At 38.3% G+C, this 27,072-nt stretch overlaps 1 protein-coding gene across 1 annotated transcript in view; it reads left to right on the forward strand.

Annotated features, from left to right (window-relative positions):
• DTWD2 (DTW domain containing 2) overlaps positions 1-22,348 on the forward strand; it is a 65,042-nt gene extending 42,694 nt beyond the window's left edge. The window contains exons 5-6 of the mRNA XM_042829395.1: positions 16,706-16,834; positions 20,059-22,348. Coding sequence (XP_042685329.1) covers positions 16,706-16,834; positions 20,059-20,229 — 300 coding nt within the window. The 3' untranslated portion in view covers positions 20,230-22,348. The remainder of the gene's footprint in view (positions 1-16,705; positions 16,835-20,058) is intronic.
• The last annotated feature ends 4,724 nt before the right edge of the window (positions 22,349-27,072 follow it).

Consider the following 27,072-nt stretch of genomic DNA (forward strand, 5'->3'; position numbering starts at 1 on the left):
GGGGCCCAAAACTGGACACAGCACTCGAGGTGCGGCCTCACCAGTGCTGAATACAAGGGAACAATCACCTCTCTGCTCCTGCTGCCAACACTGTTTCTGATGCAAGCCAGGATGCCATTGGCCTTCTTGGCCACCTGGGCACACTGTCGGCTCATGTTCAGCCGAGCATCAATCAATACCCCCAGGTCCATTTCCTCTACGCAGTCCTCCAGCCACACCGCCCCAAGCCTGTAGCGTCGCCTGGGGTTGTTGTGGCCAAAGTGCAGGACCCGGCATTTGGCCTTGTTGAAACTCATCCCATTGGCTTCAGCCCAGCTCTCCAGCCTGTCCAGATCCCTCTGTAGGGCCTCGCTACCCCCAGGCAGATCCACACTTCCAGCCAATTTGGTGTCATCTGCAAACTTAGTGAGGGTGCACTCGATGCCCTCATCGAGGTCATCAATAAAGATATTGAAGAGGACAGGCCCCAGCACCGACCCCTGGGGAACACCACTCACGACCGGTCGCCAGCTGGATTTGACTCCATTCACCACCACTCTCTGTGCCCAGCCCTCCAACCAGCTCCTTACCCAGCCAAGAGTGCACCCATCCAAGCCTCTGGCTGCCAGTTTCTGCAGGAGAAATCTTCCCTTCCTCAACTTCCACATGAGATCCTGACCTCCATTATCTCATGGTCAGTGCATCCACGGTGGCTGCCTTCAACCTTCGCATCCCTATGTGTTCCTTCCTTCTTAGTTAAGAACAAGTTTAAGAAGCACCCCTCTTTCCTTGTTGGCTCTACCACCACCCTCATCATAAACTTATCTTCCATAGACTACAGGAACTTGCTGGACTTCATCTGCCTGGTGGTGTTGCTTTGACAGCAAATATCAAGGTGGTTGAAGTCCCCCATGACTACCAGTGCTTGGGATCATAAAACTACTGCCAGCTGTCTTTTGAAGGCTTTATCACATTCCTTCTCCTGATCGGGCAGCCTGTAGTAAACACTCACAGTGGTGTAACCCACGCTTGCCTGCCCTTTAATTCTCACCCATAAGCTCTCCATTCATTCATATACTGTGAAAGTACATTGCTGCTGTGGAACCAATTTCTCGTTTGGTGTTGCCCTCAAATTTCTTTTTGTCCAATCAAATGTTAATATGTAAGGTAAACTTACGTTCTGAATGACCCACTGAAATAAAAATGCCAGAATGTGAAAGAAATTGCTGATATTTCTTTACTCATAAAAAGCTAATATTTTGCCAATTATTGTACCTATATTACTTGAGTTGATTTGCAATGAATTTAAATTCATTTTATTTTTTCCTTCTTAGTACTTATTTCTCACTACTTCATTGTTCCAAATTGCTGTTATAAAAACAAACAGGCAAACAAAAAAACCAACGCCAGTGAAGCAGAGTTTGATTGCAACAGCTAACACTTCGGTGTAGCTGAGAAAATTAGGACGTTGTATTTCCACTATGGAAAAGTATTGGAAATAAAGTGTTTCTCAAACACTTAAATGGCTTCATGCTGCGGTACAGGGAAGTTTGTCCCCTGTGCTAAGATTCCAACTTTATTGAATGAATATAAAGAGCATGGTAAGACATGCACAAACCAGCAGAATTCATTGAGCACTGAAAAATCAGAAGGGTTATAGCCAAACCACTTTTTCTTAATAGTTAAAAAGCGAAAGGTGTTTAAGCACAAAATTGAAATCTGCAGCAGAGCAAAAAAGCTGGTAGATGCATAATGTAAATGCAGTGGCATGAAAGGAATCTGTATTATGTATAAAACTGAAGTATTTGGCTTGAACTGGCAATCGTAGCACTTGGTAAATATGGTATTTGTGTAAATTCTGCTCTTACTTAACCTTTATCTTATCCTACTGGGATACCAAAGCAACTTCTGCTTTAGTTTAAATTCTTTTGAAAATGAAGAGCACGAAGACTCTTGAAGTATTAAGAATTAGCGTATGGATTAAGGTAGTTTTGGAACTGATGGTTAGTTTGGTTGTTATGAAATACCAGAACAAAGACCAATATTTAGTCTTATTTTTTAATTATAGGCCAGTTGATACTTGCAGTTATTTAGATTGCTTTCAGCTGTCTGTAGCTTTTAGTGATAGTGTTAGAAACTCAAGTGCATATGCAGCTTCCTGCAGAAGAAAAGTTGTGCACTGCTGAAGTGTCACCTAATTGACTTTCACCACTTTTATCAAATCTTAAAGGTTATAGTTAGCAATTTGATTGTTTTTTCTTCTTTGCTTGTGCAGTTCTGGAAGTACAGTATTAAGTCCAAGTTTAGGCTGTAATGGCAGAGATGCAGGGTTGTGGATTTGTAGCTGGTGACTCCTGTTCTGAGTGTGTGGTTCGTCCTGCTTTCAGACTGAGATAGTTTGCTGTACATTCAGTTAAATAAATATTTATGCTGGAATTAGGGGGGAAAGAAAGAAATAGTCACTCATGGGCAAATGTGCATTATAATTTGTGTCTAAATATTCTGTGAATGATTCTCTGCTGAATAATTTTTGTTTCATGTTTTGCAAGTCTGGGTTTGTAATGCAGTTTTGCAAGATCACAGTGGTCAGAGTATCATTGGATCTGGACATTTGGAAGTTTGTTATTGTAGAAGGTGAGTGAGGTAGATCTAAAGGAGACGCTAAAGTGGTTTGATTCCTATGGAGGTTACCTGTAAATGAAATACAAACCTTTAGAACAAAAGGCTTTTTCTGATAGTGAGATGGTTACAACACACCATTCTGCACCAAAGTCTTGCAGAATCATTCTTTTTGTCTGAATTTTTTTTTAAATGAAAAATAATGAGCTTGGAAAAACTTTGTAACAGGAACTTACGAGACATATGGCCTAAGGTGACTTCTGTAGTTTATGCATGATTGTAATGGTTGTGCCTTCTATGCCATCAGTTGGCACCCTTTCGAGAAGCACATTAGCCCAGGATGTTCCGCACAGTCACCACTGAGAAGGAGTCCAGAAGCATTAGGGTATGCACTGCAGGCTTTCTTGCAACAGCTGCTGTGGTTTGCAAAGATGATACAGAAAAAGTATTGCATTAACTTGGGCCAGTGGTTGCAATTAGTTCGGAGGGATGAATGAGCTGGTTTGCACAGCCAGCATGTTTGGCTCAGTTAGACTGCTGGTTTATTGTATGAAGCAGTCACAGAACACAGTGGGTGAAGCTGCTTCTGTTAATGAGGAGATAAGCAGAGCATAGTGGGAGCAGATGGCTAAAAAGAGTATTTGACCTTCTCCTACTTAATCACCAAAAAAAGCTGCTAAAAAAACTGTTCACCTACACGAGCAGATTATTTCTGTCACTTATTATCTTGTTTTTCTATTTTTTAAACAGACAGTGAAGAACTCAGTGGGATAATTACATTTATGCTGTATACTCGTAGAAAGAAAGAGTAATTTATTAAAAATTCTGAACTATAAAAATGCTGCATAGTTGATTTTAAGACCTGGTATGAAAGAGGAATTTATATCCTGCTTGTTGTGGCTTAAGCAGTAAGCAGCTAAACACTGCGCAGCTTTTCAGTCACTCTTCCCCCTCACTATGGGATAGAAGAAAAATATTGGAGAAAGTAGAATTGCAGGTTGAGATAAAACTATTTACTAAGACAGAAAAGGAAGGAAGGAAGGAATAACAATAATGACATTTTATATATGTGTGTGTATATATATGTGTGTATATGTGTGTATATATGTAAAACAAGTGTTAGTTTTGTATGCGTGTATGTATATGTATGTATATAATACAAGTGATGCATGTACTTCAATTCAGTGCCAAAAAAAAACAATGACAAATTAAGTTTAGTTGCAGAACTTCTGGCTTTCATGCTCACTATCTCACTCAGCCACACAGCATGGAAAAAAAAGCCAAAAAAAAAAAAAAAAAAAAAAGGCAAACATGTAAGAAGAGTTGCAAGAAAAGCAAGCAAGTGATTGAAGTATGGGGTGGGTGATGCTAATAAGGAGTGGCAGAGTAAGCTCCATGACTTTTTAGCTATAAAGACAACTGGCTGAGTTTTGTAAATGCATGAGTGACGCAAAAGGGGTAAATATGCACCAACTGGTGATCGTCTCTGCTAATACATGAACTAAAAGCCATCAAAAGCAACAGAACTCAGAAATTCTGATGAAGAAATGATAGTTCTTTACATGTTTTACAAAGATATGGAATTCTTTGCTGTTATTTTGGATAGATTGCAAGATCAGAATGCAACTGGGCAAAATAATGGCAGAAAAAGCCATCAGGTATTAAATTGTTGAATGCCAAGAAATCACTCAAGCCTGTGAAATCTGTGAGTTCTTGGAAGCTAAGAAAACATTAATTTCAATTTATTTTACTGTCATTTAGTACATTTCTAATTTCTGACTCAAGTATCAAAAAGAAATAGTCAAACAAAAACGTAGGGGAGTCTCTCCACAATTTTATTCTGCACACCGTTACAACTAAGCACTTAGTGTGGGGTTGGTCAGAGCCAGGGTTAGCTACTAACCCTGGTTGGTTCAGAGGTGTTGTGTGCTTGACTGATAGACTTAGCAGTAGGTCTACTGCAGGTCCAGCAGGAACAGCTATGTGTGGCATGACTCTTTTAGCATCATCACAACTTCAATAGACATGTTGTAAATTCTACCCTGCCAACGGGTAACAGGAATGGATTTGTGTACGTGTATTCAGTGAAGTGCATTCCACCTCTTGCATCTGTGCAACACCAAACCTGAAAGGATTTACAATAGTTTTGACATCTCTATACTTTACAGTCTCTGCCCAGTGTTGCTGTGCACCAGGATAGAGTTTAATACATTTCAACAGTGTCCACCTATGTGTCTACAAAACACACATCTGTAATATTATAGCTGGTTGAATATCTACAACCACAGTTTCCATATTTTGGCACTCCAGGGGGATGACTCATTTGTGGGAGCAGTAGGATTGCTCCACATGGAGGCTACACTTGTAGCTTCCTTTAAAGCAAAATGAAGCATTTGAAAAAGAATTCTGACATCCACTGGCCAACCAAGCCTGACAGAACTCAATAAGCTGTTGGCCAATGCTCTCAGACTTTGGGTTTGAATTTTGGGCAGTTCTTTGTGAAGCCAGGAGTTGAACTCAGTGATCTGTGTGGGTCCCTGACAGCTCAGGGAGTTTCGTGGTTCTGTGATACCCCTCTGTCAGCTGGTGGCTCTTTCTCCTATGGAGGACAGCACTTACAGTATTGAAGGCCCAAAGTCCCCAGGACTCTGCTTTCTGATGTTGTCATCATCATCTTTCTTGCTCTGGTTTCCCAAAATCTGCATTGTCATTACAGAGGCAACAGAACCTCCCTTCTGTAATTTCACAGGTTGCCACACAGCTTCAGCACCAGTGGCTTCTGATTCCCTTTTGCACTGAGCACTCACTGGAACTCCAGCAATGTCTGTTGGCTGTACTTCTCAGATTTACTAAGTTGTCCTGGTCTGCTTGTAGTGATGGTCATGGTCACTGTGCCATGGCCTCAAAGCAGGACCCCTGGAGCTGTCTGTAAAAAGCTGTGCCCAGCACAAGGTGCCTTCTCACACCAAGCTCTCCCCTGCTGCTTCTGATGCACAGGTTCAAGGTTTTCGTCTCTGGTCCATGACCTTACCTTGTGGGGACTCCCACAAGCTCAGAAATGCATGAGAAGTATCATATTACCTTTCCCCATGAGTGAAATGGGGCAGTGCCTTCCTAAGTTTGTGTCACTGTATGAGGCAAGCAGGATCTGAGGAGACAAGTGCAATAGGTGGCAAGCTATATATGGCATGATGTTTTCCCTTTAAGATAGGTTATTCCACATCATCAGTGCTGTGTACAGGAAGCAGTCAGCAGGTTTCCCTCAAGGAAGACCAAGTTTCTAGCTCTATGGCTGGAAAGAAGATGACTTTAGGGATGCACTGTGGTTGGAGATGCTGTTTTGCTTAAGAGCTTTCAACTAATTTAAACAACAACAACAAAAAAAACCCAAGGTTTTTATGATGTCTTTCAGCGTGTTATGGTCTGTTCAAGCACCCTAGCTGAATTCTTCCAAAGTAATTAAACATTCTCATCAAATCAATTTCCCTAATTTTTCCAGCTGAATTAAGTGTTCATTGTTATGCATTGTTGAACTATAAAATGAAATAGAAAGAAGTGACCTAAAACTGACCTACCAATAGATAGATTTTATTTTATTTTTTATTTCCAGATGCAAATATTTATACAAAACCCTAGAAATCCCGTGGTAGAAGGTGCTTTATAATTATGTAGCCTTAAAACTATTAAAATTTTCAAGAAGCTGCATTTTTTCCCAGGCAAATGATTGTTTTAAATGAAGACTTTCACAGCAGTTTGTTCTGTTTGGCCTTTTTGTATAGTGCTTACTCCATGCATAAGATGGGCACATTTCACAAAATATCCTTCAGTTTCTAAATAATATAATCTGTTTGTTATTTATACATCCACAGTACTTCAAAAAATCTTGAAAATACTTCATTGTTTGCAATAGAAAGGAAAGTATTACCTGAGATGCTCCTTATGACAGAAAGTTATGATCTTTGACCTCAGAAATTGGTGAGTTAGAGGCACTGATGCCACTTCACAGTTCATACATTGCCTTTTAAAATGGTCCAAGGGGGTTTGAATCATCAAAGTGATATGCTGCCTGAAACTGCAGTCAGTGACACAGAACTTTGACAAAAGAGGGAAGCTCCTTATTGTAGTGTATCGTACTACTTAGTGAAGTGATAGGACATTGGGGAATGGTTTTAAACTGAGACAGGGGAGGTTTAGGTTGGATATTAGGAAGAAGTTTTTCTGCCAGAGGTGGTGAGACACTGGCACAGGTTGCCCAAGGAGGCTGTGGATGCCCCATCCCTGCAGGCATTCAAGGCCAGGCTGGATGTGGCTCTGGGCAGCCTGGGCTGCTGGTTGGCGACCTGCACACAGCAAGGGGATTGGAACTCGATGAGCACTGTGCTCCTGTGCAACCCAGGCCATTCTGTGATTTTTATTCTCAGCTTTGGAGAAACATGGCTGCTTTCTTACAGTTTGGAAAACTGTGATAAAGTATTTATGTAGCATTCGAGCGTTTCTGTTTCTTCTCCGTTAATCACTGATGGTTTTTTAATATGCTTGTTCAGTTGTGAACACAAACTGTTGCCTTAGTTTTACGGAGTTCTGACTTCCACAGTGTCTCTCACATCAGGATCAGCTGTAAGAATTTATAGGCAATTTACCTTGTTTCTTCACTCTGTCCAGAATGAACTGCACTTGCTAGGTGGACTTCATAGTTTCTGTGCAGCCTCTGCTGGGTGAGTATAGGTTCAAAAACACTTTGGAGAGCCTTCCCATCCTTCTTGTGTAAGTCAGTGGAAGGTTGCTCAGACTGTTGTCAGAACCTTCTTGAGTGCTGCACCAGCACTCAGAGCAGGAGGCGCTGTGCTGACAGATGGAGGAGCAAGGTGAGAAACCTTTCATCTAGCAAGCTGGCACAAAACACGCTTTTGAAAAAGTGAGGAAGGAAGAAAAGAAGGAAGTAAAAGAAGGAAGGGAGGGAGATAGGAAGAAAAGAAGAAAGAAAGGAAGGAAGGAAGAAAACCAGTTCTTTCGAGCATTTGTCTGCAGCAGTTCATTCAGCAGCAGCTGCTGCTGGAATTGCTTGCTTGGAGAAGCTGATGGGAATGGAAGGAGATATTAAATGCTAGACGTAAAATTAAAAAAATGCCATCTGGTTTAATGTGAAGTGTGTAGTAGGTAGGAAAAAATGTCAGCTGGTATAGGGCATAGAATTTTAGTTGATATCAGGGGCTTTGGGCAGCTCTTCTGCTTGCAGCATTGTTGTAATCAATGCAAAATTGGCAGCATACGTAGTTGAGAACAAACTGAACTTCATTCTCTTATTTTTCCAGTAATAATGGGTATAGCCTTGAAAGAGTTGGCTGATGAGCTGTAATGGCTAAAGGTGTGAACTTTTTTTGATAGGAAGTGTTTTTTTGAATCACATGGTGATACAGTCATAGAGGTCCTTGAAAAGGAGGAGAGCTGAAGATCATGTTTCCAATCCCACTGCTTTTTTTTTTTTTTTTTTTTGAGAGCACAGGGGGTATTTAATCCAAATGCAAGATTTTGCACATGGGTTGAGGCAACATCCATTGCCAATACAAAATGGGGAGTGAAAGGACTGAGAGCATTGAGATGTCGTACTTCATAATGACTTTTAATGATTTCAGTGATAGGGAAAGAAATCTGTTACATATTCTGATGTGTTTTAAATTTGGTGTGTTTTAGTTAGTATCTCATCATGACTTAAACGTTAAATGAATGTCTTGGCCTCTAAGGAGAAAGTATTCTATGCAAGGATGGACTGAAGCTGCTTTCTGAGAAGACTGAGGTCAGTGAGCAAGCATGGAGAATTACCTCAACTCAAGACTTTATGCAGGTGGAGATACGAGCAATCAACAGGAGCCTGTCCGTCTGACATTTAGGTTAATTTGAATTACATTTGTCCGCTTTGACATTTTTCTGTTCATAAGTATGTGTTTATTGCCTCAGTATGGTGACATTTCCTTTATGACTGAAAGGTCTCAGTGATTTGCCAGACGTCAGTCGTGTATGCCACTGTCACTCTTGAGTTGTGGGTGGAAGCTTTGCTTTGAATTTATTTCTCTGCCATTTCCTTCTTAACTGTTGTTAAACTTTTTGCTTGTATTTCATGTCTACAAAGAAGAGTATTCTGCTGTTGGAAAACTCAGAAGCAACTGCAGGCTTTGCTCCATTGTGCACATGCTGAAATTCTCATGGGACATGAACGCTTTGCAAAAAAGAAACTAGAAGTGATTTTTGTTTTGATTGAGCTTTCTTTCAAAAACAAGGGGAAAAAAAAGCAAATTTCTTCTCTTAGTCTTTCTTTACACACTCCCTTGTGCACCATTGAAGTTCTCAAGGCTTCCTGTGCTTACTCTCCTGCTTCCATGGAAGGACTATTTAAATTTAATAGGAAAAAAAGAAACCAAAAAAAGGAGAATTAGTAGGTTCCAAAGAACAATGCCATTGCATTAATGCTACTTTATGACACTAAGGTATTTAATTTCTCTTTTCAATTTTCTGATGTTTACAGGTAATTAAAGTTAAGTGGCTGTGACAATTTATTTAATTAAATTTTCTTTCTTCATTTCGTGACCCCATTCTCTACATCGGTACTCTGCTCACTGGCTAAATTTACTTGCAGCACTTTTCTGCTGTATTAATTATTAAAAGAATAGTGCTGCATAAAAGATAGATCTGTTGCCTGACATTAGTTTTTGAAATGTAAGCAGAGCAAGAGGGATATTACCAAAAATAATTTCTGTATCTTTCCTTGCTCTGAGTACAAAATCGCAATGAATGGAAACTAACTAAAAATGCAGAGGTATTTTATGAAGTGCCCAGTAAAAGTCACATTAAAATATGATTATTTTAACATAATAATTGCATCATTTCTTAGGTTTAGCTAAAAACAGCAGTTTCAAAAGATGAGACCAAAACCAGATGATACTTCAGTTATTTGGAGGCCGTACAGTCTAAATGCCACGAGAACAGTCCTATCTTTTATTTTATCTGAGCTGTGAGGACTTTCCTTTCTTTACAGTTTCACTGTTAGCTCTGAATTCTGAGTTAGCCATTTGGGTCAGCCTCAGCTTACCTTACAGAAATTTGAGATACCATTAAATTAGAACTTCACCTTGTGTGCGCTTGGTCTTCATTTCAGCTACCCGTGTTACCGAAGGCTGTAGGATGTAGGTTATTCCCAAAGTAATGCTTCCTATTTATTTCTGTGGAAACTACAACAGATACGAAGAACACAGTAATGCTATTTGATAGGGCAGATCGTCAGCTACAAAAAGCTGCTTTTCGGTTTAATCACAGTAGTTAGCTGTGCATTTATGGCAGAGATGGGCAAGAGCCTGCATACCATGCTCATAAAAATCTGCATGGCTGCCTTTCACATCTCTATTGCCAGTGCTGAAACACACCACCCTCCACCTGTCTGTGCTCACATCCACTGTTTGATCCCCATAAATGTTAAGCAAGCAACAAAGAATGCCAGTGAGTGCCATTTTTTTCACATGGAAGAATTCGGTTTCACACCTTTGCTCCATAAGCACTTCCATGTCAGATGCCATTCTGTCAGCCTGCCCCTCTGCTGCCATCTGTCACAGAACAACAACATGAAATGGGATATTGGTGGGAAGATTCAACCTCTACTGCCATTGCACCAACATCTGCCTCTGAGGTCATGGGCTGATGTAATATAATAGGAGGCATTACCTTTGGAGCAGCTCTTGTATTTTAGAATAATAATACCTTCTTCATACAAGAAATACAGGGAAAAGAATAAAGGGATCCCTGTTTTCTTTTTCCCCCATATAAGATGAAAATAATTACTTCTTACTTTTTTTCTCCTTGTTCTCATTGGTTTTTAAACAACATGTCACACACGCACACTGCTGCATACAGAGGAGGAAGGAAGTACTGCTCATCTTCAGTAGCACTTGCTGTTATGCTTTTCTCTTCAGATCCTCGACCATCCCTTCCCTCTTTTTTTTATCGATTGAGAACTTGGTGACCAGAAAAGGAAGGAGACCTGCCTAAATTGACACTGTGATTTGATGAGCTCAAGGTATTTCCTGACATCTAGCCCAAGATTTTCTTTCAGAAAAGCCCATCTTTCAGAGAAGCGGGGTACATGCATGCAGATTTTGGTGATACTTCCAAAACTACTGAAGTTTGCAGGTGTCTCTGTTACTGTAATGAAGAGTCAGTTTTATTTGATATTTCTAATACGTGACAAGTGCTAAACTGTGATTTGCTCTTAGATTTTCTGAGAAGATGCTCAAAATTTTATTTGAAAACTGCAGTGACAGTTTTCCTGGTAAAGAACACTTCATGAATGATTCCATAGGCGAGAAGAACCAGTTGTAAATAGTTTTATAAAACAGATGAAGACACTGAAAACTATTCTGTATGTTTTTCTAGCTCTTTTGCTTTGTACTGCGTGAAGAGAATTGTTTTTCATAAGGAACTGGTAGTTGCTGGACTTGCTCAAAACACTCTGCAGATGTACTAAATATCTTGAATTAGCTTCTTCGTCTTTGAGAAAGTTGTGTTTTAAAATACCTTAACTTCATATGGAATAACATGTGAAGATGGTAAATACAGTTATGAATTTAAATTTTAATAATTTCAGATAAATTTGAAACACTCTGTATCTACTTTGATTTCTCTTTTTTTAACTTTTGAAGGCATTTAACATAAAAACCTTTAAACTATCTAATAAATAGAAGATTCCTGTTTATGTACAGAGTAATAGAGTCTTAAAAAAAAAACCCAACAAGTTACAAACTGGGAATTGTGCCATATGGGAAATTAGGCTTCTACAGATAATTTAATGTTTCTGTAAGGCTTTCTTTTTGTTCATTTGTTTACAATATTTTATTCCTGCTCTGGTTTTATTTAGCACCATTTTTGACTGTGAATTTTGTGATGTTGTCTTTCAAGATCATAAGAACTTTGAATTTATTCTGATTCCTCCTTAAAGGCAGATTAAATGTGCAGTTGAACTTCCTTTCTTCATGTCAACTTTGTCTAAAAGTGAAAGCAAGACTAGAGGAATATTCTGTACAAACTTAATTTTCCCCATGAAAACATAGTGAACAAAGAAGCTTCTTTCTAGGGTTATATGCAGATGATGATTATTAGGTAATTCAATGAGTAGCTCTACTGACTTGTTTTGGACCAGCTATCTTCACTGCGCAGTGCTTGCTGGAAATAGCAGTTCGTTTCTTAATCTGCTTGGGTTACAGGAGCAAAATAAGGGCATTTTGGAAAGTGCATGGAAGTACAACGTGTTTTCATCTTTTAGCCATATACTTAACGACCTTGGGAAGAAAGTCAGGGTGCTGCTCTAATACAGGTAGTTTTTATAGGGGTATAAGAGGCTTTCTGTGTTGGACGTGTGGAAGACTGAATTGGGATCGCAGTTCAGGAAGAGAGGAAGAAAGTGGTTTGGGCACACAGAATGTTTTGTAGCCACATTGTGCTGTACTACAGAAGCTGTTCTGCTTCTCTAGCAAAGGAGAATGTTAGGTTTATCACATTTCTAGTCGCAGTAGCAGGGAGATATCCCTAGCCTTGTAGAGGTACAAGTCATACATTGCCAAGAGGAAGGTTTGTGGGGTACACAAACACAGAGTGATTTCGGGTGGTCATTGTGAAATATCCACAAAAACGTGGAAAATACATTGTTATCTCATAGAAATGGGACAGACTGCTTTCTTAAGGCTTACCTGAAAGTCACAATAAGATTTGTGGTTTGCTGCAACAAATGGTACATGGAGCACGCACAGCAATGTCACAGATACACCTAAGTATTCAATTAGAAAACATGCAGAGTGGGCAGAGGTTTCTTTGTGACATCCATTTACTTTTTCAGGCTATCCATTTGTGACAGTTTCATGGCAGTTGTTCCCTGCAGTGCTCGAAAACAGTGCTCTTAAGATGTCACTTTAAATTAAAGCCAAGATTTTGAATGAAATAACTTATTCATATTTCTGATCTAAATTTCAGTGGCATGCTGAAGCTAACTTCACTCAGGTTATTTTCTCTGTCACGAAGGGAACTTTATTTAACTGCTTGAGTTTTCTGTGCTTTAATATATAGAACACAGTTTATATTGGCTTACAGGTAAAAAGTGCTTGCCAGCTGGATGCTGAGTGAGGGATCTTTTCCATGCCCATTTCTTTTTCCTGTTGGAGTTTATTTGTGGAGTAGCACACAGACAGTGCTGTTCCTTAAAAGCGATTTTCCTTAGTTTCTGGAATGAAGACCAAAATGACAGGTTTTTTTTCAGACTTCCTGTTATTTTATGCTCTTTGAGTTCCTTTAAAAAAAAAAAAAAAAAAAAAAAAGGGCTTATGGTATTTTTTTCTGGAAGATAATTGCAGTAACCGCATGTGTGAAATGTGAGGTTGTAACCACTGCATAAGTTAAGAAGTATGGCTGATGGCCCTTTCTTTGATCCTTCTGTTGGAGCAGAGCAAATCAATTCTGAAACGTAAGCCTAAATTTCAGAATTTCTGTCAACACAAGTAAAGGAAGAGGGGGCTTTAAAACAAGTGTTAGGATTTTCATTGAAGCCACAGAAGGATATTTTGTTCCTCTTTGTATCTTGGTGCAGCTATGGTCTAATTGCAGAAATAGCAGAGGAAACTAAGAACTGTTGAAAGAGTGCTCTCATAGACGGATGTACTAACCCTATTGCTTTTCTTTGTTCCTTGGGATGCATTGTTTTCCAAATATAGTGCATAATGCTGCATTCTCTTTAGAGAATAAAGCTAGTAAAAATACTGATGAAGAAATTGGCATTGAAAAGGTGAAAAGGAAACTGACATTGAGGTGGGGAATGAGGGTAACACGCAAGCTTTCTGCAAGACTTCCAGTCCTACTATCTAAAATAAAAGCAGAGTTCCCTTGCCTGCCTTAACTGACTGAATTTTGTAAAATTTCTGTCAGTAAGTATTTCACCATATCAAAGCCAATCTTTGCTTTCCTCAGTTCTCAACAGCTCAGCTGGATCATCCACTAGGGTGTTGTGTCCAGTGCATCTCCAGAGAGGGCCCTGAAGAAAAACCCAGCACACGAGAAACTGTGAAGGACCACTGTTCCTATTGTGATTCTAATGCTCTGCAGATGCTCAGAGACACTAGAGAGCCAACACTGAATCCTGCATTCCGCTAGTTAGTGTAATAAGGTGTGAGAACTGCTGGCATGCAGGTTTCTGGAAACTCTGGGTCTTGATTTACAAACAGAAAACTTTGCTGTATGCGTTGTATAGATACCCTAATTTCAGTGTTCTGTCTGAATTCCAGTGAGTTGTTCCATTCAGCTTAATACCTCTCTCTAATTTGAATTGCTTGAGATATCTCCATCTTCTGTCTTATGCTATTCATTCTGATAAGCAGTGTTAAATGGATTGCTGTTTTTTCAACCTGACATTGCTGTATTTTGTCAATAACTGAAAACATTCCAAAACATGCATATGTTTGCAAATTATTTTGAGTATGTTATTTCTTTATCACTATACCTTTGTTTTGCAGTGAAATGATTATAAAATACTATGATTATCTTTCTGAAGTGTACTTTAATATATTGCTTATCTACACCCATTCTGAGATTTTGAATTGTAGCACTGGGATAGGCAGTCTGATTTCATTTGCACTGCTTCCTTAAGTGAGAATTAAATCTGTTCAGCTGGATTTGAGATACACACATAACAGAGAAATAACCTGTCTAGGTACTGGAGAACTTCCTGAAGGGACCTTGGAGACCATTAATTCAGCTCCTCAAAAGGCAAGGAAAGGATTAGGCCTGCTGGCAGAGCAGGGTAGTGTCATCCGCCTCCCAGCCACGTCTGAGGATGGAAACTACTTGATTTCCATCCTCTCATTATCCCCAAGAAAGAAGAAGGAATTTGGTTCCTCTTGCTCTTAGAAATACAAATTTGCCCTTCTGTACAATGTCAGCTGTTTGAATTCTGTACTTTACAGACTTTTGGACTTCAGAGTATAAGGCAGAGCAAAGGCAGCGTTTCTTCCCTAAAAGTTCTTTTGCAGTCATGAATAATTTTCCTCTCTCTGGAATACTTATGACTTAAAAGTTACTCTGCACGACCCGTAAGCAATGTAACATAGAAACTAGCAGATAGAAATTTTTCCAGACAGCTCCTACAAAGGAAAGAATGAAAGAAGCCTTAAGGCACTGTTGTCTGCGTCTGAGGAGGGGGAAGGCAGTGCACCTTTGGGTGGGTGATGAAGTCTCTGTGGAGATACTCAGTGGAGACAGTGATTGCCTGATGGTAAGAAAACGGGGTTAGGTAACTGCCCTGCTCAGGCTAGTCCTGGAGCAGCAGGGTTTGTGTTGCAGTTGTGTTGGACAGCTTTGGTTTGTTTTGATAATATTGTAAGCAGCTCTGAGGGACTAAAAGCTCCTGTTAGAATAGATCTGTGTATAATTGCCATTAACTAGATTTCTGGACATCCTTACGTGATTGCAGAAAGGGAAGGTAAGCATAAAGTGAGCCTTAAGGAATGACAGATGAAAATGTGAATATATTCATTTCATTTTTCCTTACTTCTCATTATATACACCGCAATCCAAAGTCTACGTTTTCTATCCTTAATCTGTTTCTCTTCTTTCACTTTTTACTGCTGTAACAAATTGCAGGAAGTAGTTGATAAGGGCGAGTTCATACCTGTGAAAATGACCTCTCCAAACTAAACAATCCATACTGAAAACTTTAAAAACATTCTGACGCATGCATAATTTTGCCCTTCAATTTTGTCCCATCCAGAAAGAAGAAAAGCACTTAAAAAAAAAATGGCAAGGCAGTTTCCTTTGACAAAAGAGTCAGGACCTTCTGTCTCAAAATTACATTTTTCTCTTTTCCTTATTTTTGCTTGAGTATGTTAAGCTTTTATAGGTGGTTTACTTTGCCTTTTTAGAATGGCTTTGCCTTTTCAGATGGCTCTTGTTTGGGGGATTTTTTTTTTTTTTTTTTTTTTTTTTTTGTTTTAATAAAATTGAGGACAGGAAAGTGTTAGAATTTGATCTAATTTGTTCAAGGTTCCCCTCTAGCTTGGAGGTTTCGTTTTATAAATGAGAGATCTTGAACTTTTAAAATGGGGTAATTACATGTGATAGAGATGGAGGAAAATGATTCACTGCGAATAGAAAGAAGAGGGAGAAGTCTGAATAAAGCAAGTAGTAGTGAAACCTCTAGTTTTTCCACTACTAGTGGAAAATGGGAGCAATATCGTGTTAGCCAGGGAAAAAAGTAATCCATTTTCCATAGAAGATGGAAAAAATAAATAGTACTTTATTAGAGATTCAGATAGGGAAAATGAATTGATTTGAACTTTAATAGTAACTCATTAGGGTTTGTTGCACCATACTATATCTTACTTTAAAAGAAACTCAAAAATTTATGGCCGTTTAGAAATGCAGTAAAAGCTTTTGTAGCTAATGAAATAGGCAATTGGTTGAACTAGCTTTCTTCTTCTGATGTACCTCTAAATTGTGAGGTAGTATAAAGTGGTTATTGCTTGATGCAGAGCAAATAGATCAATTTCAAACATGATACAAATAAGCAAATTGCTCTAATTAGAGGTGTATTGTATGAATAAATGTATAACTTAAGTCTTTTAGAAAATGGCAATTTTTAACCAGGGGAAATAGTGTCAGTGATTACACAGTTATTTTATAGTATGATGTGTGTCCATTGGGTACTGTATAGAATCCTTTTTGTGTTAGAGTGTGCAATGAACAAATGTGTGAATAATTTTGTTTTGTTATAGAATTTGCATGGCAAGTGAAATTGGTAACTAAAATTAATCTGTTTCCTGGGTTTTTTGCTTATGAAAAGTGCAGAAGAAAAACTACTTAAGCGTGCTGTACAACATTTGTTTCTTTCAGTCTGTCTCTGACATACACTTGTGTTTTCTTTACATGTTTGTACAATAATGAACGTGCAGTTCTTGTCTCAGATGGTGACTTGTAGGCTGTATACTTAACAGATTATAAGGTCACTGGCTATTGGGAGGCAGAACTGCATGAAGCTAAGAAATATATTTGATATACTGACATTTTAGTAGAGTTTGCTGTTTTTCAGGTGCAGTTAAAAACCAACATTTCAAGTCAATACGTAATTCGTACACAGCCAACAAACAGCTGTCTCTCTACGCTTGAATGTGCTGCTGTTGCTCTCACTATCATGGAAAAAAACAAGAATATACAAGAGGTACGTAACTAATTTCAAATACACAAGTTTTTCTGTTGTGAATAGTGGAATGGTAGCAAAATTACTTAGCTATTAATACAGCATTTGACAATGAAAATCGTAAGAGATTGCATTTGACAGTTTTGTCAAACTGAGAAAGCAAACTAAAAAGGGACTACCAGCAGAAACTAGTTTTCTACAGCTATTTGTTTAGTATCTTGAGTTTTTTATGCCTCCTGTAACTCTGAAAAGTTTATTTAGTTTTCCTGTGCTGTGTTCAACATAGCTGTCAGATTGCTGGTGGAATTAGATTTACTGGTTTTGATTGCTTTGACAGTTTTGTTTTCAGAACTGTAAATGGCAGTACAATATTTTTCGTCTTGTCCCATGATGGAATTAGATTGGCTCTTTGGCCACTAAGGATTGGCTTTTCCTGGAGAGAGCTCGCAGATAAAAATCTTGCCTTAATGATGTTAAAGATACCAGTAGTTGTCTGATCATCGCCTGTAAAAAAAAAAGAAAGTATTTAGTGCTGAAATATGGATGAATGCAGAATTTGCTGTACAGACCAGTTTTGCCTGCAGTCATGCTCCATTTTGTGTTTGGAGAAGATTGCTCATTGACAACAACTTCCCATTGTTACATTCCCAACTCAGTTTCTCAGTTCCTTTTTTCTTTTTTTTTCCCCCTTCTTTTTTCTTTTCTAGCTTTACCTACTGCTTTCCTGAGACAACTTTGCAACTTTTGCAGGTCTTCACTGTGCTGTTTTAGGGATAATCTTTATCAAACTTTCACTTTGTGCTGCGCGGTTTTCAGTTTTGTTTTTCTCTTGATTTGAGTTCTGTTTTTCTTGTACTTGCTAGTCAATCTCCCTTCTTCCCTCTTTTGCTTTGACTTTTTAATTCACTATTCCTCTCTTGTAGCTTTTACATATTTTTAACTCAGCATCTCTGTTTCGTCCAGTTCGTTCTTCCCTTCTATCTCATTTTCCTCTCTCATTGCATGCTGTTGTCTTATGCTACTTCCTTGCAGTTTGAAATGTCTTGGAAAGAATTACTCAGATTCTCTTAATCCATGCATTTGTTAAGAAATTGTTTGATAAAGCACCAAGTATATGTTATACCGTCCACAACGTGGAATAAAAACATGTAGAAATTAAAGACTTAGTCCAAAACTGTGCTGTAGTGTGGTGTATGTTGTATGTGCACATGGTGCATGGATGCACTGTGATAGTTACCTCCTCCTGTGTTTTTGACATTTCTTATTGCAAAACTTCAAAGCAGATGATCATAGATTGTTTACCAAGAATGTGTACTCTAATTTACATAATGTAGTGTTGGATTGATTTCTTTTTTTTATAACAAATTTTTGGAGGCTATTTCTTAACAATATTGCATTTAGATGTATTTTATGTGCAGTGTTAGCTTACAGTATGTTCTGTTGTAATATGTTGAATTTACATACTATATGTTACTGAAGATATGTTTACTCTGTAGTATGATTAGCATTTTGTGGCAGCAGAAAATGTTAATAAACTTGGGAATTATTATATAACCTATAATCACATTGGTCTTTAATTTTCTTGAAGGCAAAAAGGCATGTTAGTTATTTAATTCATTGGTATTGAGGTAGACAACGTTTGGAATTTTAGGCCTGGATTTAGAAGGTTTTGTGCATTTGACTTTATTCTGCTTCTTTTGAACAGTAGATAAACTTAAGTAAAGTCAGTACAGGCTATTTATCTTAAATCATACATCCTGTAAGACATTTTATGTATGTTTGCATGTATATGTGTACCTGTAAAAGTTTGTTTACATCATTTGAGATCAAATACGAATTTGTTCAATTTTCACATCTGATTTCTCATTCAAATATTTTCACCAGTCTCTACATAGTCTGATGGGGGGAATAGTGTTATTTCAGGTGCTATCAGTTGGAAGCTCTTGAGAATTATTGAAGTACATTTTAATGTATTTTTTAAAAAGGAAAACTACTTCCAAGATGTGAAAATTTAGGAAAACTTGCAAATTGGCTTCAGTAAGTTTCTGTTCTTAATTAGTATATTCAGGTACTTAACTGCCTTTTAAGTTCAGGTGCGATCTGAGTTTAAAATTACTGAGCTGATAAAAGTCTTTGAGAATGACTGCTGGTAGACTCTAAGAAGTTAAAGTTAGTAGTAGTTAGTCTGAAAATATTTACTAAAGTCTAATAATCATGATCTTTTTAAATAGGTAAATATGATCTTCTGCAGTCAAAGAGCAGCAAGGTGTTCTGTAACGCAAAAAAAACCCAATAGCTGATCTGGTTTGAGGTAGACAATTAGGTGTTTTAGTTCATGGAAAATAAGTTTTCCTTTGCAAAAGCTGGCTTGTAGACTACAGATGTTACAGCTAGCTTGGAGAGAAATGCTTTTGTAAGACTATCCTACTGACCTCCTGCACTTCTGCAGGCATGGAATGCAACCCACTGGCTTGTGTCTTTGTGCTCACAACACTTAGGTGTCATTTGAGAAATTTGGGTGTAACAGTGCTTAAGTTAAAGTTTATCCTAGGTCAAAGGAAGCTAATTGGACATTAGCCTTATCCTTGCAAGTTTTGATCACACTAGTCTATGATGAAAGAGATAATGTTCTTTTTTGGGTGACATTTTAGTAAGCCTTTTGAAGCAGACCTAATAGTAGTTGTGAACCAGACCCAGACAACCAGAAAATGAAGACCTCACAGTTAGTAACCATTTGAGTCAAGTTGGCTTTAAGTTGCTTCATTAATACTGCATAGTATTCCTATACAGAAGGAGAGATGCAGTGTAGTCCCCAGTACAGAAGTCTAGCAACCTTCATCATGAGTCCTCTTCGTAAAACCCTGCCCTAAGTTATTTTCATGCAATCACAAGCAGTTTCTTTACTGCTATTTTTCTTTTGTTATTATTATTACAATTTGGCTGAGTCACTGCAGTGACTGTAGTCAGTTGCTAAGGTCAAGTTAAAACTGGAAGAACGTGGCTGGAACTGGAGGTGAGTCTCTTTGTAAAAAAGGAGTAAAGAACTGTAGCAGACAGGTGGATGTGTGGCTTTTTTTCCCCTTATTCACAAATGTTCTCTGTGGCTCCAACGATTGTAGTTTATCTTTTTATTAAAGTAGTTCTTGAATAAATGATGTTTCCAAGATAGATAGCCTACTAGAAGATTGAAAAGCCTGTTTTTTTTTTCATCTCTTCCTTCTCCCTCTCTTCCATTTTTTCTGCAGACTATACTACGACCCCTTCAAGCTCTGTGCTCTTTCCAGCTTCAGCATGGAGCCCAGATCCATCACAGCAAGGAGCATCTTCTCAAAAATGGCTTATATGACAAGCCAATGCCAAAGAATAAGCGCAAACTAAGAAGAATGGAACTTTTGTTAAATAATGTAAAAATATAGGAAAACTGTACCTACCATACAGTGGGATGTATTTGCAGCTAGCCAATGAATGTGGATCTGAATTTAATCCAAGGATTTGTGCATACTGTAACAAAGCAACTTGGAGGCCCTTCGTAGTTAAAAAGTGTTTACCTCCAGTAAAATGAACGGCAATGGGCGAGCTTTTTTATTCTTTTGTTCAGATGATTGAAGATTACCCTAATTTCCTTTAGAAAAAAAAAAAAAAGATGAAAATTTGGAGCTTGGTTTAGATTTATGTGATCTCTTGGATGAATAGTACCTGTTAGATTTCTTTTGGAGAAGTTTGATCACAAAACAGAATGTCAGTGTAACAGACTGGGAAGACTTCAGAATTTAGAAGTATGTGGAATTTTGGTTATTTTAATTTTAGAATCTAATTTTTGAAGGTTTTCAAACATTAATTCTTTATGTTATTTAGGTCACTATGCATAAGTCGTGTTTTTTGGATAGTTCTTTTCAATGATGAGATTTATATTTGGTCCCTTTTGAAAATGAATGTGTATTTTACAAGGCCTTCAGATTTAGTTTGTCTCTTAAACTTAGTTGTTTAAGTTAAGTCCAGAAATTTTTATGTGAACCTGAACGCTTCTGGTCAAACAACAACAACAAAGTAAAGAAAACAATAAAGTCAATGTAGAGAAATCATTTTTTGGATTATAACTCAGGTGCTAAAACTGAAGTTTCTCTTCTGCAGAAGGGGACATTTTATGCTTCAGACCAGCAGTATGCATCACATCCATACCCTTACAAACTCGCCCTTACTACTAGGACAGTAAAGGAGTTAAACAAGTCCCGTGTGGACAGCCCACTCAGAAGTATGGTGCAATGACAAATGGTTATTTCTGGGTACAACTTACTTACATGTTTGCAAATCCAGTAAGTTTCTGTGTGCTCTTTGACTAGTTCTTCTCTTTTACCAGTGATGTCTGTGTACTTTCTTCTAACAAGACTTGCTAGAAGCAGAGGAATTGAGTATGTTTACAAGCTTTGTGAATTAATGGTTTATGATCTGGAGGGAAAAAAAAAAAAAAAAAAAAAAAAAAAAAAAAGTTAAATAAAGGTTTTAAAATTCCATTCTTCATAAATGCCTCCATCATGAAACAGGTGAAATTGCTTACTCGTTGTCTTTACTGTCTATTCCGCTCAAGGTAACAACATGGAGATAACTGTATGCTAATTAGTTTTTGACAAAGGAAAGATATTTTGCTGCTAATTTTTCAAAAGCAAGTGAAAAAAAACTATGAAAGTGGGAAATGTAAACACAGCTCACCAATTGAACTGAAAACACTTCTACAATTAGCAAGAGAGGTCAAAACCAGGTCAGAGATAAGCTAAGAAGTTCTGGTTAACCCTAAGCTAACAAGTGACCTTTTGTGTAGCCATGGGTTAACAATTTAATTTGTCTGCCTGTGCTAGCAAAATCTGTATAACCTTGCCCCCTCCTGTTCTATGTAAGTGCTCTATTTGCTTCTAATATCAGTAAACCTGAATTAGTTTTGACACAGCTGAAGCAAAACAGTCGCAAGTGATGAATGATCTTGTGGATGAACTCTTAGGGCAGAGGAAGGGTGTGTTTATGCCTGCAGAGAGGCACAGTGCAGAAATCTCTGTGCTAGTGTGGAATCAGAACTTGTACAACTTGCATGTGTGACACTGCCTCTAGTTCTGGGCTGACATAGCTGGGAATCCCTTTCCCCCATGCTTTTTGGGTCTGAGCATTTATAAAGGAAACAAGATTAGCAGGATTTATTCTTACTGCCATAGTAACATATAGATATTTATTGTATATGTTGATTTTGTGCCCCTTGTTTTAAACTCCGTTAGAACAACAGTGTATCTTTTGACCTACCTTGCACAGTCTGTTTTTGTACAGAGAAGTCTAAGTGTATCTTTCAACAGAATGAGAGCTGAGAATATATGGCGAGCAGGAAGACACTTGTTCTACACACTGTGTTTCACAGACATCTGCAAAATGCCTTAGAATTGTAAGATCAGAGAAATAGTTGTCTTAATTGAATTATAATCCTGCATTATGCATACAGTCTCAGAATTCAGATTTTTCATGTTTTTCAGCAAAGAATAAATTCTGCACAGCTTACTTCTCCGTTTTGCTGTTTCCTTGTTTTCCACTGATTTTGCTCCTGTAAGAAGGATCTGTGGATCTAATGCTGGATTCATGGAAGCCTTTAATTGCTAGTTTCCCTTGTTGCAGTGCACTAGATCAATCACTGTGCAACAGTTGCTGAAGAAATGAAAAACGATTCACTGCAAACCTCCAGGCATTTTATTTTTCTGTATGCCTTGTCACAGCTGTAATGTAGTGATCATTTAGATGCAACACGAGTATTAATAAGAAGCTCAATTTCAGATTTGCTTGAATCTGTTGAACACAAAGTGCCATATTTTGCTTACCTCTTTCTTTTTGGTGGAATTTGTCTGGCCTTAAAAACATATGCAATAGAAAAAAATAATGGTAGTAGGTGCTTAAGAAGTTTCTTTTCAGGTGTTTTGAATTCGGAGTACCCTCTAAGCACATTGCTTCAAAGAAATGTGTACTCTGTAGTCCAGACTCCTTGATGAAAGTTATGCTTGATGAAGCAGCACACTTTGCAAGCAATTTCATTAGAATAAGTTTAATTTGCAGGGTTTTTTGTTTGTTTGTTTGTTTGTTTTCTGTAATGGTCAATCTGTTTCATTTTTCCACTTACCAAAAGATTAATGAATCAAAACCAGCAGTCTAACAATTATGAAAAAAGGAATGCATTTACTTCTAATGTTTGTTTCTTTGTTCTTGTCCTCTTTGTGCTTCTGAATGCTACCAAAATGAAATTTGCCTTGTGCTTGCCTCTTGTGTTCTGCTTAGGGGAATCTGTGCCGTGGATAGCAGCCTTTTGAGCACATGTAAAAAATCTGCAAAGGTGGATATTACTAAATCTATGTATTTTCATTTTCGGTAAGTAGTCTGTGATTAAAAAAATACACAAAGCTAGAAATCTTTCAAATCAAGAACATAAGAAAATCTTTATGCTTATAAAGTTTTCAAACAAACAGTTAAGAGGTGTGCAGGACAAGCATAAATGGTTCTGGAAGATGGTGTTACAGGATGATGAAGAAATTATTTATTGTTTAATTTTTCTTCAAATAAGTTTCTTCAAAACTATTCGACTGACTCCAAAACTGAGAAAAACTATTTTTAGGCTTGGATTTCCTCCTCAGCTGCAGTTTTAGATAAAAGACTGTTCATGATGCATTGTTTTCCACAACCTTCCTGCTTGTTTTGAAATGTAATTAAATGCTGAACTTTTAGAAAAGGGTAGCAGTTCATGCTTTTCTCTTGAGGTTTGTGTTTATTATGCTTATATACTCAAACGTACATAAATTATGTATTTGTTTCTGCTTCAAAGCTATAAAAGATCTAATTTGCTGTGGTCATGTGCTACTGTTTCTCTACAGAGTTGAATTTGTTTGCATATTCTAGTATCACAAGGATGTAAACCAAATCTTAGATTGTGCCTCTTTAGAATCTTTCATTCAGTTGATGAATAGATGTGGCTTTTTCTGGGCCATTTCAAGAAAAGGGTTCCTTTGTTTTCCGTTAAAGTCTGTATCAAGACTGATTTCTGCAGCAGTGTCTTTCAAGCTTTTCAGTTTCAGAGCTCTCCTGTCTTTCTGCAGAAGTTGTTGCTCCTGTTTGCTATCCATCATCATGCACATCTTCCTGTGCTCGGTTGTAGAATCACAGCATGGCCTGTGTTGCACAGGAGCACAGTGCTCAGCCAGTTCCAACCCCCTGCTGTGTGCAGGTCACCAACCAGCAGCCCAGGCTGCCCAGAGCCACATCCAGCCTGGCCTTGAATGCCTGCAGGGATGGGGCATCCATAGCCTCCTTGGGCAACCTGTTCCAATGAGCATCATCCCCCAAATGCTTCTTTTCCAGCTCAATGTCCTGCTAGCAATAATAATTCAAATATCCTCTGTCTCACCCATGCCCTTTCCTTCTCAAATTATTCTGTTCAAGTGCAAAAAAAGCAAGCTGTGTTCTCATCTCCCTGCTATAAAACATGTGCATTAGGAAGTTCCATGTACCTGCAGCTAATGAGTTTGTTCCTTGTGTCCCCTGTGACAGTCCATCCCAACTCCTAGCAGTTCATGTCCTGAGTGCTGCTGCTTTTGTAGCTGGGGAAAGATGGCAGGGAATTAAAAAGGGCAGAAAGAAGGGAAAGCACTGTGCTTTAAGAAGTTAGTTAAGGGGCTAAGATTAAAGTTGCTTGTAATTTACAGGATAGCTGATACAGAGCTTGGTACGCATCACTCTGGCTTGGTGTCCCAACAGTTTGGCTCATTTGCAGAGTATATCCCAGGGTGCCTCTTTTGTTTTACTGTTCTAAGATGCACAGAAGCCTTCTTTAGACCTATTTGGCGTCTATCTCTTCTGTCTGAGAAGGTTTTTTTATTGCTAACCAGCAGAAAAATTACTGTACCTATATGTCTGCAATGTGTGCAGCACAATTACAGCTGAGGGTGTTGCATGCATACCACTTGGTCTGGGTCTGTGCTTGCCTGCATGTTGCACATCGTCTGTCACGGCTGTAAGAGGCAGCAGACTCTCAGCTGGAAGTAGCTTTGAAAAGCTCTCTCTGCCCATATAAGCAATAATTAAAAACCTCAATGGTTGCAACAGACCATATGCCATGCTGTTGCCAGCTGTGTCTGTAAGGACAGGTAACGTGCTTAAGCTCGTACATCTGAGCTGAAACTAGTTTACCTGGTGTATGAATGCTGCAACCACGTTGTCTGGGCTTGTATTTAAGACTAACCCTCAATAAAGATGTGTGTCAGAGAGCTTATAAAAATGTTTTAAAGCACATTAAGTCAAGTCTTTTCCCTTGTGTGCTTGTGCAACAGAGCAACTTAAAATATTTGGGAAATTAATAATGCATTAATCATTTTATTTGCATAAGTAAATGCATATATGTGAATACACATAATGTGTTTTCAATATGAATGCATAAGTAGTTGTAAATAACTACCAGCTTTTAAATCACTTTTGAAAGAAAGAATAACTTTCTATTACAGAAAGGTCAGTGTTTCTATCTCCTTGTCTTTTCTTTGCTGTACATGTTTGCATGAGTATTTGAAAATACAGCAGATGGTTAGAGGAGACTAATGGAATTTTTTTTTTTCTTCTTAAATGGATGCGTAGAGAAATTGGTTATGTACTCATTATAATAAAGCATTTGCAGAGCTGAAATCTGGGTCTGAACCTTTCCCATAACTATTAACAGTAGGCATTGAGCAAAAGTGATGTTGTACAAAATCAATTTATCAATTATGGCACTTCATTATACTTGAAATAAACCTTTGAGGTACTTGAATTTTATACAAAATCAAATACCCTGTTTTTTTCAGTGCTGGATTTCAGTGGGATGTTTTAAGTCTCTGCTAGATGTACCAGATATGGAAACATTGGGAAAAATACTACATTTAGATGGAACAATACCCTATTAGAATTTTACCTGGAAAACTTATAAGAATTTTCTTTTTCACTATAAATACTTATAGAGTAGACTTTTTTTTCCCCCCCCCATTGGAGGGGGAAATAATAAAATAATAAAATTATGCAGAACTTCCATATTATTACTTGTTCTGCTTCATTCTGGATTGTAATACTGAGAAAGCCCTTCTCATAACAACCTCCCCTTAGGAAGTTGTAGAGTGCAGTAACGTCTCCCCTGAGCCTTCTCTTCTCCAGGATGAACAAACCCAGCTCATGCAGCCTCTCTGCATGGGGGAGCTGCTCCAGCCCTCTAATCCAGGACCTCCTGGATTGCTAACAGTTTACTGTGTTGCTGATCACCAGATGTCTTTTATTGTTCTGGCCCCTAATTTCAGCTCACAAGCTCTCAAGCTGGTGGTGGCTTTTCTCAGAGGCAACTATTCACAATCTGTCTGTTTCTTAATCATAGAGGGTAACTCCACATCCCTCCTCCCTATTCTATCTCTTCTAAAATGCTTATGGCTGTCAGTCATAGTACTCCATCCGTGTGACTTGTCCCACCATTCTTCTGTGATAGCAGTTAGGTCCTATTTACCTACTGCACCCTGGCTTCCATCTCCTCCTGCTTATTTCCCATGCTGTGTGCCTTAGCATTGAGGCACTGCAGCTGGGCTGTCAATTGTCTTACCTTCTTGAAGGATCCCCTCAAAGTTCCTTTGGGACAAATCAGAGGTTTTCCCCTGCTGCTTTCTACAGTGACATTGTTCCCTGGTTCTTCTCTGTTGCTCACATGCACATCCTCTTCCCATGACAGCTGTCATTTAAAGGTTAATCTGCTCAACCAGCTTGCTTCCCAGAACAAGGTCTTCCTGGTCAGTGGCATCCCATCATACATCAGGACTCCCAATCTTTCCAAGGTATGTCCATAGCCATAGTATCCAAAGCTCTGAGCACAGCACCATTCACACAATCATTCGATCTCCTCTCCTCCTACACAAGTCCCAGTCACTAACCAGCTATGTTTTCTTCAATGGAAGGCAGTAGTAGTCAGATATTAGCCAAAAATATTCAGCACATTTTTAGCCCTTTCTTTGTTCAGAGTAATTTTCTCTTTGAGCGTGCATTTTTTAGTAGACTAAGTGTGTGTTTCAGTTGAATTTGAAACAATTGTCAGCTTGTTGTTCTGTTTTGCTTTATTCATCTGCCTCGCTCCAACAGATAATTGCTCTTTCCTCCAGGATTCATATTGATAGCCTCGCTGTGATCAGCTAGAGTTCTACATTCTTCAGCAGGGCAAAATGAACTTACACCTCTTCCTGCAGAAC

The sequence above is a fragment of the Centrocercus urophasianus genome, unplaced genomic scaffold, assembly GCF_019232065.1.
Source record: "Centrocercus urophasianus isolate 14NV4802_14NV808 unplaced genomic scaffold, USGS_Curo_1.0 seq_31, whole genome shotgun sequence".
Taxonomy (NCBI): Eukaryota; Metazoa; Chordata; class Aves; order Galliformes; family Phasianidae; genus Centrocercus; species Centrocercus urophasianus.